Source organism: Watersipora subatra, chromosome 5 (genome assembly GCF_963576615.1).
Source record: "Watersipora subatra chromosome 5, tzWatSuba1.1, whole genome shotgun sequence".
In the NCBI taxonomy this organism is placed as follows: Eukaryota; Metazoa; Bryozoa; class Gymnolaemata; order Cheilostomatida; family Watersiporidae; genus Watersipora; species Watersipora subatra.
In genome coordinates, this window is record NC_088712.1 from 34,487,684 (window position 1) to 34,503,666 (window position 15,983).

General features: G+C 34.6%; 1 protein-coding gene and 1 long non-coding RNA gene across 2 annotated transcripts; one reads left to right on the forward strand and one right to left on the reverse strand.

The window, feature by feature from the left end:
- Positions 1 to 3,174: 3,174 nt before the first annotated feature.
- LOC137396964 (uncharacterized) lies at positions 3,175 to 8,013 on the reverse strand. Its single transcript, XR_010978679.1, has 2 exons — positions 7,826 to 8,013; positions 3,175 to 3,565 (listed from the first exon to the last, which is right to left on the reverse strand). It is a non-coding gene; the product is annotated as an uncharacterized lncRNA (long non-coding RNA).
- A 3,580-nt stretch (positions 8,014 to 11,593) lies between these two features.
- On the forward strand, positions 11,594 to 15,502 carry LOC137396975 (uncharacterized). Its single transcript, XM_068083256.1, has 4 exons — positions 11,594 to 11,730; positions 12,396 to 12,504; positions 13,666 to 13,761; positions 15,317 to 15,502. The coding sequence occupies exons 1-4, from the start codon at positions 11,674 to 11,676 to the stop codon at positions 15,424 to 15,426; spliced, it is 372 nt and encodes a 123-aa protein (XP_067939357.1). The 5' UTR covers positions 11,594 to 11,673; the 3' UTR covers positions 15,427 to 15,502.
- The last annotated feature ends 481 nt before the right edge of the window (positions 15,503 to 15,983 follow it).

The following is a 15,983-nucleotide window of genomic DNA, read 5'->3' on the forward strand; positions in this document are numbered from 1 at the left end:
AGTAAGTTCTTTAGGGACACTAGTAGTAACTGTGGTGAATCAACAACTAAACCCTCCCTTATGCTCACCATAAAATACAAAGTTTCTGACAGGCATTACAAACCTTGATCAAATATTTGTCTTAATATCTGAAATAACTTCTTACAAACGCCTAAAGTTTTTCAAAATAATGTAGGTGCTGTACAAATGTATTCAGTTATGCTTTGCACAGTTTGGTAATACAAATATCAAATGGTGAAAAACAAAAACAATAGAGCTGTTGGTGGTAGAACTGGTGGTAGTAGAACTGATGGTAGTAGAGCTGATGGTAGCAGAACTGATGGTAGTATAAAACTGGTGGTAGCAGAACTGATGGTAGTAGACCTAATGGTAGTTGAACTGATGGTGGTAGAACTGGTGGTAGTAGAACTGATGGTAGTAGAACTGATGGTAGCAGAACTGATGGTAGTATAAAACTGGTGGTAGTAGAACTGATGGTAGTAGACCTAATGGTAGTTGAACTGATGGTAGTAGAACTGATGGTAGCAGAACTGATGGTAGTATAAAACTGGTGGTAGTAGAACTGATGGTAGTAGACCTAATGGTAGTTGAACTGATGGTGGTAAAACTGGTGGTAATAGAACTGATGGTAGTAGAACTGATGGCAGCAGAACTGAAGGTAACAACCGCTAAAGTTTAATTAGTCTCCTTCTCAATTGTTATCTGCAGAGGCAGGAAAATTTTTTTAAAGGTTAACTGAAATCTTCATGAAATCTCATCCATTCTAACAATATAATCGTGATATTTTATTTTTAAGCAATGATTTTCATGTTAGAACAACAAAAAACAATTTTTGAAACAAAAGTACTTGCGTTGCAAGTACTTTTGTACTGTGGCATAAGAAGGGACTTGTTTCAGTAAAACTTACAAATATTGCAAGTGAGTTCAGTTACTTGCAGCAGACGGAGTATTGTCTAGCATTTAATTTTCATTAAGTTAGTGTGGTCTGCAAAGGCAAAGCCTCTATTGCTTTTCGGATATGTCATGTCTTTGACTAGAGTGCTTGCAGCCTGACCAGACTAGCTAACCTTTCACTTAAAGGTCAACCCAAGTTTATGTTGATTTCACACAGATACAGTGGGTGAAATCGTTTGACAAGGATTAAAGATTCAATGATTTACAATGTACATAATCCGTTGATTGGTTGTGAGTTGCATATTTCTACCGTCTGCTAGGTAAATTAACAACTGAACAGCCAATAAGGAAAAGTGATTCGTGCTCTACGTAGATGTATTTACTTTAGTTCAAAAAGTTGTTCCATAGAAGCCAAAATAATTGCAATAAACAATAACAACATGACAAGACAGATATACGCTGAGGCAACTTTCTAATGGCTATTTGACTGGAACAAATACTTTATTCCAACACAAATAGATAACAAATACTTTATTCCAACACAAATAGATTACAAATACTTTATTCCAACACAAATAGATTACAAATACTTTATTCCAACACAAATAGATTACAAATACTTGTTACAGGTGGCATAATGAATCACCTTTAACAGGTAAGTTGAATGTTTGAAAATGTGCACTATAGTGGGCCTATAGTCCTTCAATACCAACTCATAGTTAGACGGCTGCCGCTGTCATTTGCTATCTTAAGTTCTTGAGCAGCAGTCGAATAAAGGCCTATTGTTATGGTTTAAGAGTAATGTTATTGAGTGCTGACTTTCTTTATTAAGCTTTTTTTGACAAGTGTTGTTGTACTTATCTTGAGAGGCAGTGGCAAGTGCTCTCTTCATCAGTTACTAGAGCATGACCACCGGTAACCGCAACACTTTTACTCCAGCTACTGATTATGAGAGCAGCAGCAATGACTGTTATGGAAGTATTTTGATATAGAATTTCTTTTGTTCAATAACAGAGAACAGAAACATAACTAATAGAAACATGACTAACAAAAATAATTAAGAGAAAGTCAAAAATGATTAACAGAGAACAGAAATGATAAAGAAGGAGTAGATGTAATTGTCAGTCTGTAGTGAATTGAAACTTCAATGAAGGAAGATGAAAGTTCTTCCTTTGATTTGCTGCAAGTTGATTCGATGACGTAAGCAAATCAAAAGCAATATTCTACAATGCTTTTGATTTTGGCTTGTTATTTGCTAATAATTAGCAAATTATTTGCTTAGACAAAACTCTCTTTTTTTAGCCCTGTAATCACTCAACCATGAAGGTTGTCTTTTTAGAATAGGCAGAGAGCAAATTATAGTACAATGCCATTTTATCGCTATTACTGACCTTTCTAGAGAACCGAATGCAAACCAGTTGATCATGGCTTCAGGACATTAGACCACGAGGGCTCTATAGTCCACGAGGACTTTAGACCACAAGAGCATGGCTGATTTTTGGTGGCCATTTATTAGTATAATCTATATTGTGCTCACATCCAGCATTTCTTAACCTTGTTCAATAAAGCTTTCATAATATGCACCAATTTTTTACTATAATAAGAGATGTTCAAAGCCACAGGTAAAAATAAACAACATCATACTGGACTCGCACTCACAAACGTCACCTGCATACACTAACATGGTAACCTTTGCATCAGTTATTCATCTTCCATAGTTAATACTTACTGTGTACACACTTATTTTCTGTGCATTATCAGCACCCCTGACTATCTCTAACGGTCCTCGAGACTGCCAAGGTACTAGTATGTATAATCTGAGGCATCTTGCATTATTTATAGATAGTCAGAACAAACTAACATATTTCTGTGATTGGCTGAGAGATGAGTTCAAGGTCAGTTCTTCTTTCTACCACCATCTCTACATCTTTAGTCTATTAAATGATCGGGTCCAGGTTTATTAGTCACTAGCTAGCCGCAGTGACCACTAGGGCACGGCCGCTCTTTAGACTGAGGACCCATCAGTGATCACTAGGGCACGGTCGCTCTTTAGACTAAGGACTCATCAGTGACCACTAGGGTACGGCCGCTTTTTAGACTGAGGACCCATCAGTGACCACTAGGGCACGGTCGCTTTTTAGACTTGGAACCCATTCAAAAACATTTATTAATTAAACTTGACTATGCTCTAACATTCTATGTTTCACACTGCTGATCTAAGTTTAAAAACATTATTCATGGAATCTTTCTTATTTTTTATGTTGTTCTTCCTAATATAGATACCGCTATTTAAGTTTGTTATATTATAGAACTCAACAAAAAACAGATTTTCTTAGACATGGTATTTAACCAAAAAACAAAAACATGATCAAAAATCGTACTACTAGACCATATCTGTACAATTCAGTTGCATCTGCTGGAGTTGTTCTCTCAATGAAGAAAGCTGTCTCTCATAGCTTTGCTTCAACTCTGCTGTGGCCTTCGTAAGCTTCTCTTCATAATCTGATTTTATTTGTTTTGTAGCTTTTGCTACTTGAGGGCTGCAAAAGTCTGTTACAGCATCAGAGTTTCTGTTTAACGTATTTGATTGGCTTAGGCTATGTTCGAGCTTAGATAGCAAGGATGACTTGCTTCCACCCGTCAGTGCTCCTTGCAGCTGCTGGGCCAAAGTCTACAAGCATATATAGAAACTTTTGATAACAGCCAACTTGATTTTCTGAACACAACCTGTATGCCTATTCCGTTGACATTTACCCCGCACCTTGGATGATTTTCCTCGTCGCTTGTTTGGCTAGACAAATGTTTTACACTCTTTTTATGCTACTGCACAAGTTTGTTAGAAAATGTTTTATTCAAAAATGTTCTTTGCATTGGTTTAGCTCAAGTCAATACATGCCAATGGGAAGTGTGCATGTATCATTACTTACTTATGATTGGTTTAAATTCAACGCGACTAGCTGAGCAAGGAATGAGACTAAAGTCCAAGCTGAGCTACATATTTTCATGTTGGCATTTTTGTCAACCTGCAGTGTTAAAGATGAAATTGCACATAATTTTAGCAGATTTTATCCGAAAGTATCGGTATTTTCCTATTATTTGCAAATATTTTTGATGTTTGAGGTGTTCTGACTGCAAAGATGTTTCAAGATTAAAATCATCAAAACATTATCACAATTTAAACGCTCAGACTAAGCGAAAGTACGATTATGACGTCACTAGTCGCAACTTGAACACAATAGCCAATATCAACTATAGCAACAATATCAACTTGTGATGTCATTTCGCACATATCTTTCTTCTGAGCATTTTAACCGCGGTCAAGTTTTATCGATTTTAATCTTGAAACATCCTGGCAGTCAGATCATCTCAAATAATAAAAACAATTGCAAATGATAAAAAAATGTCTATACTTTCTAATAAAATCTACTACAATTTTATGCAAGTTCTTCTTTAAATGTAAATATTTTTCACTAAGTGCTGTTCTGAGAAATCAATACTTGAACTGTCAAAAAATGACAAAATCTGTACTGCTAGGGAATTAGTAATGTTTGATAATACGTCACATAATTTACCAAAATTGCCTGACAGAATGAATTAGCACTGGTTGACTTTTGCAAATGTTTCATTTATACAGAGTAGATCTCAGTAAGAGAGAATAGATGTCAGTAAGTGAGAGTAGATGTCAGTAAGTGAGAGTAGATGTCAGTGAGTGAGAGTAGATCTCAGTAAGTGAGAGTAGATGTCAGTGAGTGAGAGTAGATGTCAGTGAGTGAGAGTAGATGTCAGTGAGTGAGAGTAGATGTCAGTGAGTGAGAGTAGATGTCAGTGAGTGAGAGTAGATGTCAGTAAGTGAGAGTAGATGTCAGTGAGTGAGAGTAGATCTCAGTGAGTGAGAGTAGATGTCAGTAAGTGAGAGTAGATCTCAGTGAGTGAGAATAGATTTCAGTGAGTGAGAGTAGATGTCAGTAAGTGAGAGTAGATGTCAGTAAGTGAGAGTAGATGTCAGTAAGTGAGAGTAGATGTCAGTGAGTGAGAGTAGATCTCAGTGAGTGAGAGTAGATGTCAGTAAGTGAGAGTAGATCTCAGTGAGTGAGAATAGATTTCAGTGAGTGAGAGTAGATGTCAGTAGGTGAGAGTAGATGTCAGTGAGTGAAAGTAGATCTCGGTGAGCGAGGTAGTATGCAATTGGGAGGATTAAAATTAAAATTAAATCATAGAAAAGAATACATTTATAAGATTCAAATGATATTTAACTTTTTTATAAATTTTAGTGAAGTATATTGGGCTTATTTAGTCGTGTAGTTCAACTGTATGAAACTAATTGTAGGGCCGCTCCATACTTTGATTGTATAAAAAGATTTCAATTTTTCATCAGCTGCTTCTTTAAAAATTGAGAAAGTTCCGGAAGGTAGACTTCAAGATAGCCAACTACTTTTTAATAATCAGATTAAATGATATTATGTTTAGTGGTTAAAGTCAAAGACTCCTTTCGCGTCAGATATTATTTGTAGCGATGAAAATGATGACCTGTCCTTGAACTTGCTGGTTATCCTGGAATACACTCATATGGATTCCTGTGTGCTTTTACCCAGAACTCATCAGTAGAATAAGCCCAGTTTGAATGTTTATTATAGAAAGTTTACTATGCGGATCCCTTGGAAAATAGAGTTATCTCTGATCAAACAGTAATACAAGATTCTGTAGAATAGTCCTTGGAATACCAACAGAAATCAGTTTTTATAAATATGTATGTTTTTCTTTCCTATCAATGACGATATAAGCATACTACCACACGAATATTAGCTATCATTTGAGGTAACTAACTATATCTTTTGAAAACTTCATTAGCTGTTAGGTTGAGATAAATAAAAGTATATTAAATGCTTATATGACAGTTACATAACATGTTCCGGTGATACAGCAAACGTATAACGCAGCTTAAACCTATAATTATTATTTTATAATTATATAAATTTTATATCGTCCTTTAAGCAATATTAAAACACATTATTAGGATAACACCATTCTGCTAAAACGTACTCATTTAAGTTAAGAAAAAATTCATTAACAAATTATATTTGAATAAATTTTACCTGAACAAAGCTTTGAGTTTCTTTGACTACGTTATCCAGATATATAAGATGTCATAGATTTTCATAACATCAGCTTATAGAAACACAGTATTTATAGATATCAGTTCAGATAGCCAACAACCCATATACAGCTAGCATACAGGTAGAGATAAGTGGTATTATCATATATGAATACAACATTTTTATTTAAATACTGAATTTGAATTCATTGAAGTTATCAATAGATTAAAGCCTAGCCTGAAAGTCAGTGTTTCTATGACTATCATAATCCAACAACTCTGATATCCAGATAACTTTAACATCCAGACAACTCCAATATCCAGATAACTTTAATATCCAGACAGCTCAAATATCCAGATAAAACCTCAAGAACAAGAATATTCTGAAGCTATCATTTATCATACTAATTTGTGGTTACCATGTAAACATTAAGAAAGCTAGACAGCTGCGAGGAGATTACCACTTTGAAATGCCTGTAATTCATCACCATGGCAACACATTTAGACTCCTCATTCAAGCTCCGTACGAGAGAAAGCTTATGCCAGCAATCAAAGAACTCTTATCGATAGAAACTGTGTGTGTGTAAATATCAGATGCTGTGTGATCTAAAGAAAGATCGAATGAATTCAGAGGCTTTTGGGATGTTAATAGTCGTTAGGTTTAGTCTAACTTCCTGTGGGCTCAGTCTATGATCCTAGATTACGACTGTTTAATGCTGTATTAGCACCAGTGTAAGGATAAGACAGCAGTTTGATATTTGGCACTGATGCACGCAGCAGGTGTTTAGCTTATACTTCCTACAGTATCAACTCTTGGCTGGCACACCTCTGTATCGCTATTATTTCATTAGCTAAATTTGTTATTGATGTAAATCAATTATTTGCTGTATTTGGAACAAGCAAACCTTTGTCAAGATAACTGATTTCTCAGTTAGTGAAAATTAAAATTTTTTCTGGTATTTCTTTAGAACATGTAATTCCATTGGATACAACCTTAATTTTTGACGACAATCTGTCACAGAAGGCAATTTTAGAAGAGATTTTTTGAATTCTATAGAGCTTTGCTGTCACAATTCGCTTCACAGCTACAAAGCAATTTTTATAAACATTTTAAGTTACTTTAAGCCATAGAACCTCTCCTAATAATAGCCCTGTTCGTATGTTTGAAGCCACTCGGAAAACAGGATTGCATCATACAGAGTTCGAACTTGTATACAAGTACACGCATACCGAAATTATCATAAGTGCAGTAGTGGTGTGTAAGGCAAGGCTGGGGCATGTATCTGTAGTGGAGTGTACTTCACCCCCTAAAAGTTTAGATTCAGCTTGTGTGTTTTGTTCTAGTAAACTATAAGAGGTAAACAACACACTAATACTCAAGACTGATATAAACTAAACATTTTATAAACCTCAATGGACACGGAGCCTTCAGCATTGGAAGCCAAGTTGTCTGTAATTGTTTGTACGATTTTTGATCTCTTTGAGATCTTTGAGATTAGCCAGGAAAGATGTTATCAAGAAACAGCAAATGCTTTTAGAGCACCACTCAGAAACCACAAACTGTAACCACTAAAGAATTGGCATCTGATATTTGGCATCTTATATTGCCACTCCAAGAAGTTATATATCCTGTATTACCATGCTAATCATCCCATACCTCGTCTCCTAACCACTCCCATTTTCACTGAAAGCAAAACTTTCCAATCGCAGCAGGACTGACAGTTGACATAATTATTTTACTACTAAGTAGTTCAAGGTCAGAGAATAGCTAACAGCTAGAGAGATTGTGTTGTGCGTAATGCTAGAACATTATTAAAGAAATAAGTATTTAAAACTTACCAAATACTTTTCTGCTACGCTATCAACATCCTGTACCCAACAGAGCAAGGCGCAGAGCAGCAAACATCTTCTTATCCCCAACATGACTCGATCTCTACTTCCTTTAAAATGCTACAGATGAACTCCTTGTTTACAGTTTCATCTCAACACCTTAGACCAGTCTTTAAATAGCCTCGAGCCATATGCACTCTCTCAGCGCAACGTGGGTCAGCATCAATGAACTTTGACCTCTTTAAGTGCGACCTTCAAGTATTTCAAGATGACACTCTATGAAGTGTCTGACCAACAAGTAGTGTTGCAATGTTAGAGTTAGTGATGAAGTGTGTATGAGAGACAAACATAGATGTATCTACCATATCAAAAATAGATGTATCTACCATGTCAATGGATCTATGCAGAGTCAACTAATGTAACAATCATAAATTTATCAATAAGGACACCACATTAAAGATGACAGGCAGTACATACAGAAAAAACTCATCACATTTTTATGTGACTACTTTAAGCACCTTTATAATTAGTATGAACATGTGTACACATGCATATATACATGTACATATGTATATATATGCATATATATTCATATGTACATGTATACATGTACATATGTATATATATGCATATATACATATGCACATGTATATATGTACATATGTATATATATATGTATACATATGTATATATGTATACATGTACATATGTATATATACATGTGTACATATGTATATATACATGTACATATGTATATATGCATGTGTACATATGTATATATGCATGTGTACATATGTATATATACATGTACATATGTATACATGCATGTGTACATATGTACACATGCATATATACATATGTACACATGCATATATACATATGTACACATGTATATATACATATGTACACATGTATATATACATATATACATGTGTACATATGTATATATACATGTACATATGTATATATACATGTGTACATATGTATATATACATGTACATATGTATATATGCATGTGTACATATGTATATATACATGTACATATGTATATATGCATGTGTACATATGTATATATACATGTACATATGTATATATGCATGTGTACATATGTGTATATGCATGTACATATGTATATATACATATGTACATATGTATATATGCATGTGTACATATGTATATATACATATGTATATATGCATGTGTACATGTATATATACATGTACACATGCATATATACATGTACATATGTATATATGCAAGTGTACACATGTATGTGTTTGTTAACAATCACAATGCTAGGCAATCTTTTCTAAACTTGCCACATTCTAACCAAGTAGAGAACTTAGAGTGCTGAGAAAGTATTGCAGGGTTTATCAATAAAGTTTGCAATGGGGAAGCCTTTTTTGGATAATTTCAAAATTTTTAAGAGCGTTCTTTAACTATAGCACTATTGTTTTGCTTCAAGTACTTAGCAGATGTGTGCCATCATGATTTTGGGACTAAGTTGATTTTTAATATAAATAAAAAGTATAAACAGTTTTCTATTATTAAACTTGCAAAATTTGCCTATCAATATTCTTTTAAAATATCAAAGTTTTATCAGAGGCAGCCAGGAGAATATTGCAAATATCCATGGAGTTTGCGTTAGCTTTGCATAATTACAGTGCCACTAAAGAGTCATCTTCTTCCGGCATTTTATCAGCGGATTGCAAAGATAACTCTTGCTAATCAACAAAATAGCTTTAAGAATCTTGAAGTGAGTTTACTATTGGCTGTGGTATCAACCAGTAGACACGCACGGAACTCCTAAAATCTATGAGCTCATAAGCGTTATGATATTGAAGTTATCTTACCTTGCTCTAGTGTATGATACACCTTGCATACCTAACATTGCACACCTTGTCCTCTCGTGTGCACACTATATGGTTAGATAGCATTAATGAGTATTTGCTTCTTGATGAATGCTTTCAATAGATATTGTTGGATTTAAGAGCTTATTACGAGAGTTTGTGGTCTGTGAATGACAGGTTAGAGCAGGTGGATGACAGGTTAGAGCAGGTTAGAGCTCGGTTTTAAGGTTTGCTGCCAGGATGACAGGAAAGTTGCTTTAACTGACATTGTTATCAACAAATCTTAAAGGTTGATTTGCAACAAAATTCACATTACAGTTATTTGGTACCAAAAAGTTCACCATGTTTTACTCTGTTGTGTTGCAAGTTCAATTGTTAAATGTGATTACAAGCTCTTAAAAGGTCAAAAACGAACAGTTAATCGCAGCCAACCTTTTAAACCTTTTGATGCTAAATAACAGTAATGTAAATTTTGTTTCAAGTCAACTTTTAACCTTTTGATTACATGCACTGACATGCATAATCTAAAGTCAAGGTCTATTAATTTAGATGTCTGCAGTTGATTGGCTGGGGCTAAACACGCTACGGATAGTCAATGAGTGGTCCTAGAAGTATGCAAGAGCTGTGGCACTTATAAGGTACTTGTAAGGCACTTGTAAGGCAATGGAACCTTCATTACATATTCTAGAGAAGAGATTGCTATGAAGATGGGCTCTCAGCTGAGCTTATATAAATTATCCAAAAATAGCATTAAAGTCATTATATTGGTTGCAGGTGACAAATGACATTATGAATGTTACATTTGTCGTGCAACAGATTTAAAAGTAATAGCAATAATAATAGTAATAGCTACGGGAACAGTAATCTTCTTTACTATAATAAGAGGTGTGTCTGTCTGTCCATCTGTCTGTCCATCTGTTCGAAGCTAGGGTTAGAGCTTACAAATAAAATGGCATCAAACGTAAGTTGAACTCTAATATTCCATTTTGCAGACAAGCTTTCTACCATTTGCACAACTCGACTAAATCTATATATATCAATGTTCATCATCTGTTCGAATGTCTGTCTATTCAGTTATTGCTATTAAAGTCTTGGAATGAAGAACCTCATAAGATTTGATCTCAGAACCTCTCATTCCCTGGGCGATATGCTAAACCATTGAGCTACACAAGATTGATGGATGCATTGTATATATGCATCCATCCATGCATTGGATATATGTCGCTATGTGGGTGAAATTATTTATACCGCATGCGTTGTGGCGCAAAACCATTCTATGCTTGCTCTCACGGCTCTTATTAGTAAGTTTAGCAATAGGTTACTAGCTTGCTCCAATTTGCCATTGGCAATGTGCCATGGCAATGGCTAATGGCATGCGACTACATTACCTGCCGCTGTTTTATAATACCCGTGCAACGCCGGGCATTCCACTAATTGAAGCATAAGTGAACATAGAGCTATTACACCCAATGATTTCTCACAGCTCGCGAGACTGACAGCATACTAGAAATACTAGTAATAGCAATGGTAATTATAGTGTGTAGACATAACATTAGATATTTATGTCAATAACTATACAAGTACATATACATGTGTATAAACTGGATTGGAATCATCAAACGCAATCTACTGATGCTTGTAGCGAATGTTTTTAGCATTTATAATAAAAGTCCTGTACCATTCAACTGACAACTAAAAACAAAGACAATATATTATTCAGTACGAAACTTGCAGACCATTATGGTCTATCTATGAATATTCATCACAAAAACATCTTACACTTTATGCGCACCCATAACTGATTAGGTAAACAGGATTTGCAATCTTTAGGCAAGTCTAGGATATATTTGGTAAAAGTCTACCAAAAGTATTTGCTGAAATACGTCAATAATGCTATCAGCAGAGCACCTGCTGCTTCACATCAACAGGATGTTTGAGTATAATCCTAAAAGCACTTACATTAGATACCATCTTTAGCATTAAAGGTATAAACTCGCTGTCGACAAGATGAAGCTGACAATACTTCTTGCCGCTGTTGTTCTTTGCGGAGTTGCTCAGTCAAGGGTAAAGTGCTAAGAATTTTAAAAGTTGAAAGTAAACATTGACTTTTTTAGAAGAAAAGTTTGTAAACTGTCATAAAACAATTTGCTATTTATTTCATAATTTATAACAATGTCAATGGCTTTGAGCGTAATTCTCAATTGTTTTGTACAGTCGAGAATTTTGCCTTATCACTCTAGCCAATTATATGACAGGAAAATTCAAATTCATGAGTTTATTGGGAATTGAACATCTTTAATGCGGCATCTACTCGGGCAATATTACTAAAATATAATATAATAAAATATATATTATATTTATTATATTTAATATAATAAAATATATTATATATTTATTATATTTAATATATATTATATATTTAGTATTAAATATAATATAATACTAAAATATCAACCTAAGCTGTTTAGAGATTTATATCTAAACACTAAAAACAACATTTTCAATTTGAAGTCTTTCACAACTTTGTATTTTTTATGTTGCTCTTATGAAATCTGTCAAATTCACTTTGTTACACTTGTCATTTTGACCTTGGACATAAGCCATATTAGTTACATATATGATATATGCCAAGTAGACCCTGTGACACTTGTCAACGTACTTTATAAAACCTGTTTTCTTGGCCTTGCACCAACTTTTGCTTTAGTTTTAATGACATCTTATTGTTACAGAAAATCTGTAAAAGTTCAAAAGACTGTGGAGAGGGAGAATGTTGCATCAACAACAGCAGATGGTTGATCGCTAGCAAGAGAGATATTATCTCTAAAAATCGTCTCATTGGTTGGTAGATCTAAGGCTAATCACTCTCAATGGTGCTTGTATAATTGTATTATGATTATACATAGTTGTTGTAATTATTACTTTTACTATAATCATTGTTATAGGCATATAGAGATTATGCCATTGTTGTTGTTATAGTATAGAGATTATGTTATTATCATTTTATTAGTTCTAATAATATTTCATTATTGTTATTACTAATATCATAGGTGCTTGTTACTCGCTATTATATTTGGTATTATTTTCCTCATTGATTTCTTCAGCTTTAAAACTCGTTAAAACTGGTTTAAACTGGTGTTAGGTTAGACCCTAATCTTAGACATTCACACCTCAGGTTTCTTTCCAACCATATTAGAGCAGTAAAACACACCCTATATCCTTCTGTCTTTGCTATATCATTCACAAGTATTCTTCAAAGGCTACAACTGCTCGTAGTGCTCTCAAAATAACAGATAAAACAGGTGTTGGTGACTCACAGCCTTCTGACCTCTCCTTTTAGATCATCACACAGTGTAGACTTTTCCAATTTCTTATTCCTTCACTTGAGCATCTCCAGCCATCGTTATGTCTCCAATCAGAGTGTGACTCCATCTTTCACAACTATGTTATTATTGTTATTATTATTAATATTATTACTGATATGTAGTTGTTATCATTACTATAGTTGTAGTATAGTAACAGGGTAGCCTTTTGTTATATCTTTCCTCATACTTAGCAATAGCCTCGGTTTCGCTCAAAGACCACCAGTCACCACACAGACCCCATTTGTGCCATTCCACAATACCACCAGTCCAAAGACCACCACATTTTAAAACACTTTCTTCAACATATGATCACAACATTTCACTATAATTAGAGAACACCATTATTTTTAGTACTATTGCTACTATTACGCCATAGTAGTCCCATTGCCGTGAGAGACCACCTTGTGTAATAATTGTGTGTACAGTTATTACTTGATGTAAAATCGTGCTCTAGTGGTACAAATGCTAACAGAATAATATCTGTGTCCAATTTTCAGGTGGTGCAATTTCTTTTCCTAACGCTTTTAGCGTGGCTTCGAATAGACAGAAAAACGGACGGCTTATATTATAGTAAAAATTATTACGACAGTTTTGTTTCATTTTCAAATTTTCAATACTTTTTCATGCTTACCTTCAGGTGGCCTTGACATGACAAGCGGACAATGCATCCCGTACGTCAAAGAGTCTGCCAGCTGCCACTATCTCGGATTCACCAGCTGTGGATGTGAACCAGGTAAGAAACATTTAGGAAAGCCCTTTTATGTTTAATTAGGGTTGAATCTACATGTAAGTAAAACCTAGAAAGTATTTAATTTTTATTGTAAGTATTGTGAAAACTATAATATTACTCAAACATTTAATTTAGTTACTCTTATTCTGTAGAACTGTAAGTTAGACATAGGATTAGTAGAAATAGTCTGAGTTGAATGAATAAAAGTCTCATTTAGTAGTCTACTAATAACTAAAAGTGAAAATATCATTTACCTGCACGCAAGACCCTTGTCTACTAACAGAGTTACGTTAAATCAGAAAAACTAAGCGCTGACAAGCTACCAGAACACGATATAGGGCCATTCTGCCACTTGTTTAGATATTTCCAGATCTCCACTGATTAATCCTTTTGATTCGACAACTAACAGCTGACCAAGTTGGATAACTTGACAGGAACATATAATTATTTTTCCATCATTCCACAGCTCAGAAGTTTTGCATTCTTGAAACCCCTTGTATTTTTGTCTGTCTAGAACTACCCGTCTTGACTGTCTCATAACCAGAGGTGTATACTTTTCAATCTTTTGAGTTTGCAAATAGCATCAAAGCTTGTTACCCAAACATTAGGTATGTTTGTGTATGTTAGGTGTTGTGCGCTCAATATATCATGGAGTTAACTTAATTTGTTTTTAATCTATGTACTTCCAAAAGCCAAATGTCAACACATTAGAAAGTCCTTAGAGTGAGAGTTTCTCTTTTGCTGGCTAGGATTTACTAAACCCAAGACCTAGGTCTACAATTGATTTACCTTACTAGCTAAAGTACTCAAACTTAAAAAATACTGCAAGTCAGTTTTTGATAGTATCAAGTGAGTGAACATGTCAGAAAAATGTCTATGAATACAACTAGCCAACCATCTAAACGCTATTTTTGAGACCTCCCACTATTAACATGAACTAACATTTACCACCCACTTTGTGCGCAACACTTCTTCAATAACATGTTGTTGATACTCTTTGCTACGAAATTATTAAAAATACTTTTGCCATTTTGAGGTCACATGTCAACTACTTAGTTACAATGTATGTGTACGTGTCAAGGTCAGTTGTATAGACATTTTCATTGAGAAAATCACTTGCCAATCGCTGTTTGTTGGAAACTCACTCCAAATTCATTGTTAGAAAGTTCTGCATCTGATGTTACTGTATATGGCTTGTGGTGGTTTCTAACAAGTAGTAACGTAGTAAATCATTGCTGCCAGCAAATCTCTCTTACAATGTGAAGTGGTTCCATACTTTCTGAAACCACTAAACTAATATATGATATCTGATATACATTATGTACAAAGTGTTTATTTTGTTTCTATCTCAATAATGCCAATCAATACTGGGTTTAAAAAGATTCTAGTAATAATACAAGCTTTTAATCTCTAGTTCAGGTTTTCTAAATGAAACTCAACACCTCGGGCTAATCCGAGTATTTCTTCCATGTCAATTCCCAACTCCGCTATCTGAGCAACTCAACAATCTCTCCAGTATGTACATAAACTTACTGGGAAGCCCACTCTCTATTTACAGGCACTCAATGTGTTTACCACCCATTGGAGAAGAAGGTGCTAGCAGAAAAAGAGAAAAGATCCATGCTTTTCAGACCCGGAGACTCTTTCTGTGAAAAATTAGTGAACTAACAACACCGAATTATTGTATTTCTTTGGTTTGTTTTGACTAAAAAGCTGTAAACAACAATAAAAGTGATGATTTACCAACTTACTTTACTCTGATTGCTGTCTTTCAGCTTCCTAGCACCAACAGGATGCACTCTCACAACTATACAACTTCATACAATACTAATACCCTGTCAGTCCAGTTTACCGTAATCCTCAGGTGTAATAAGTAGATGCGCAACTATTCCAAAATGTCAGATGGTGGTCAATTAGTTCCAGTGTTAGAATGTTTGTATTGCAAACCATAAATCCCGAGTTGGAATCCCGAGTTGGAGTCTCGAGTTGGAATCCCGAGTTGGAACCCCGAGTTGGAATCCTGAGTTGGAATGTCGTTGGAAGTAATATTATTTCCTAATTCCTAACCACGACTTCGAACAGACTGACACCAGTTTTATTATTGAAGCAAGATTCCATATATCAGCTATTGCAAAGTTCCATATATCTAGCTATAGCAAGATTACATATATCAGCTATAGCAAGATTTCATATATCTAGCTATAGCAAGATTACATATATCAGCT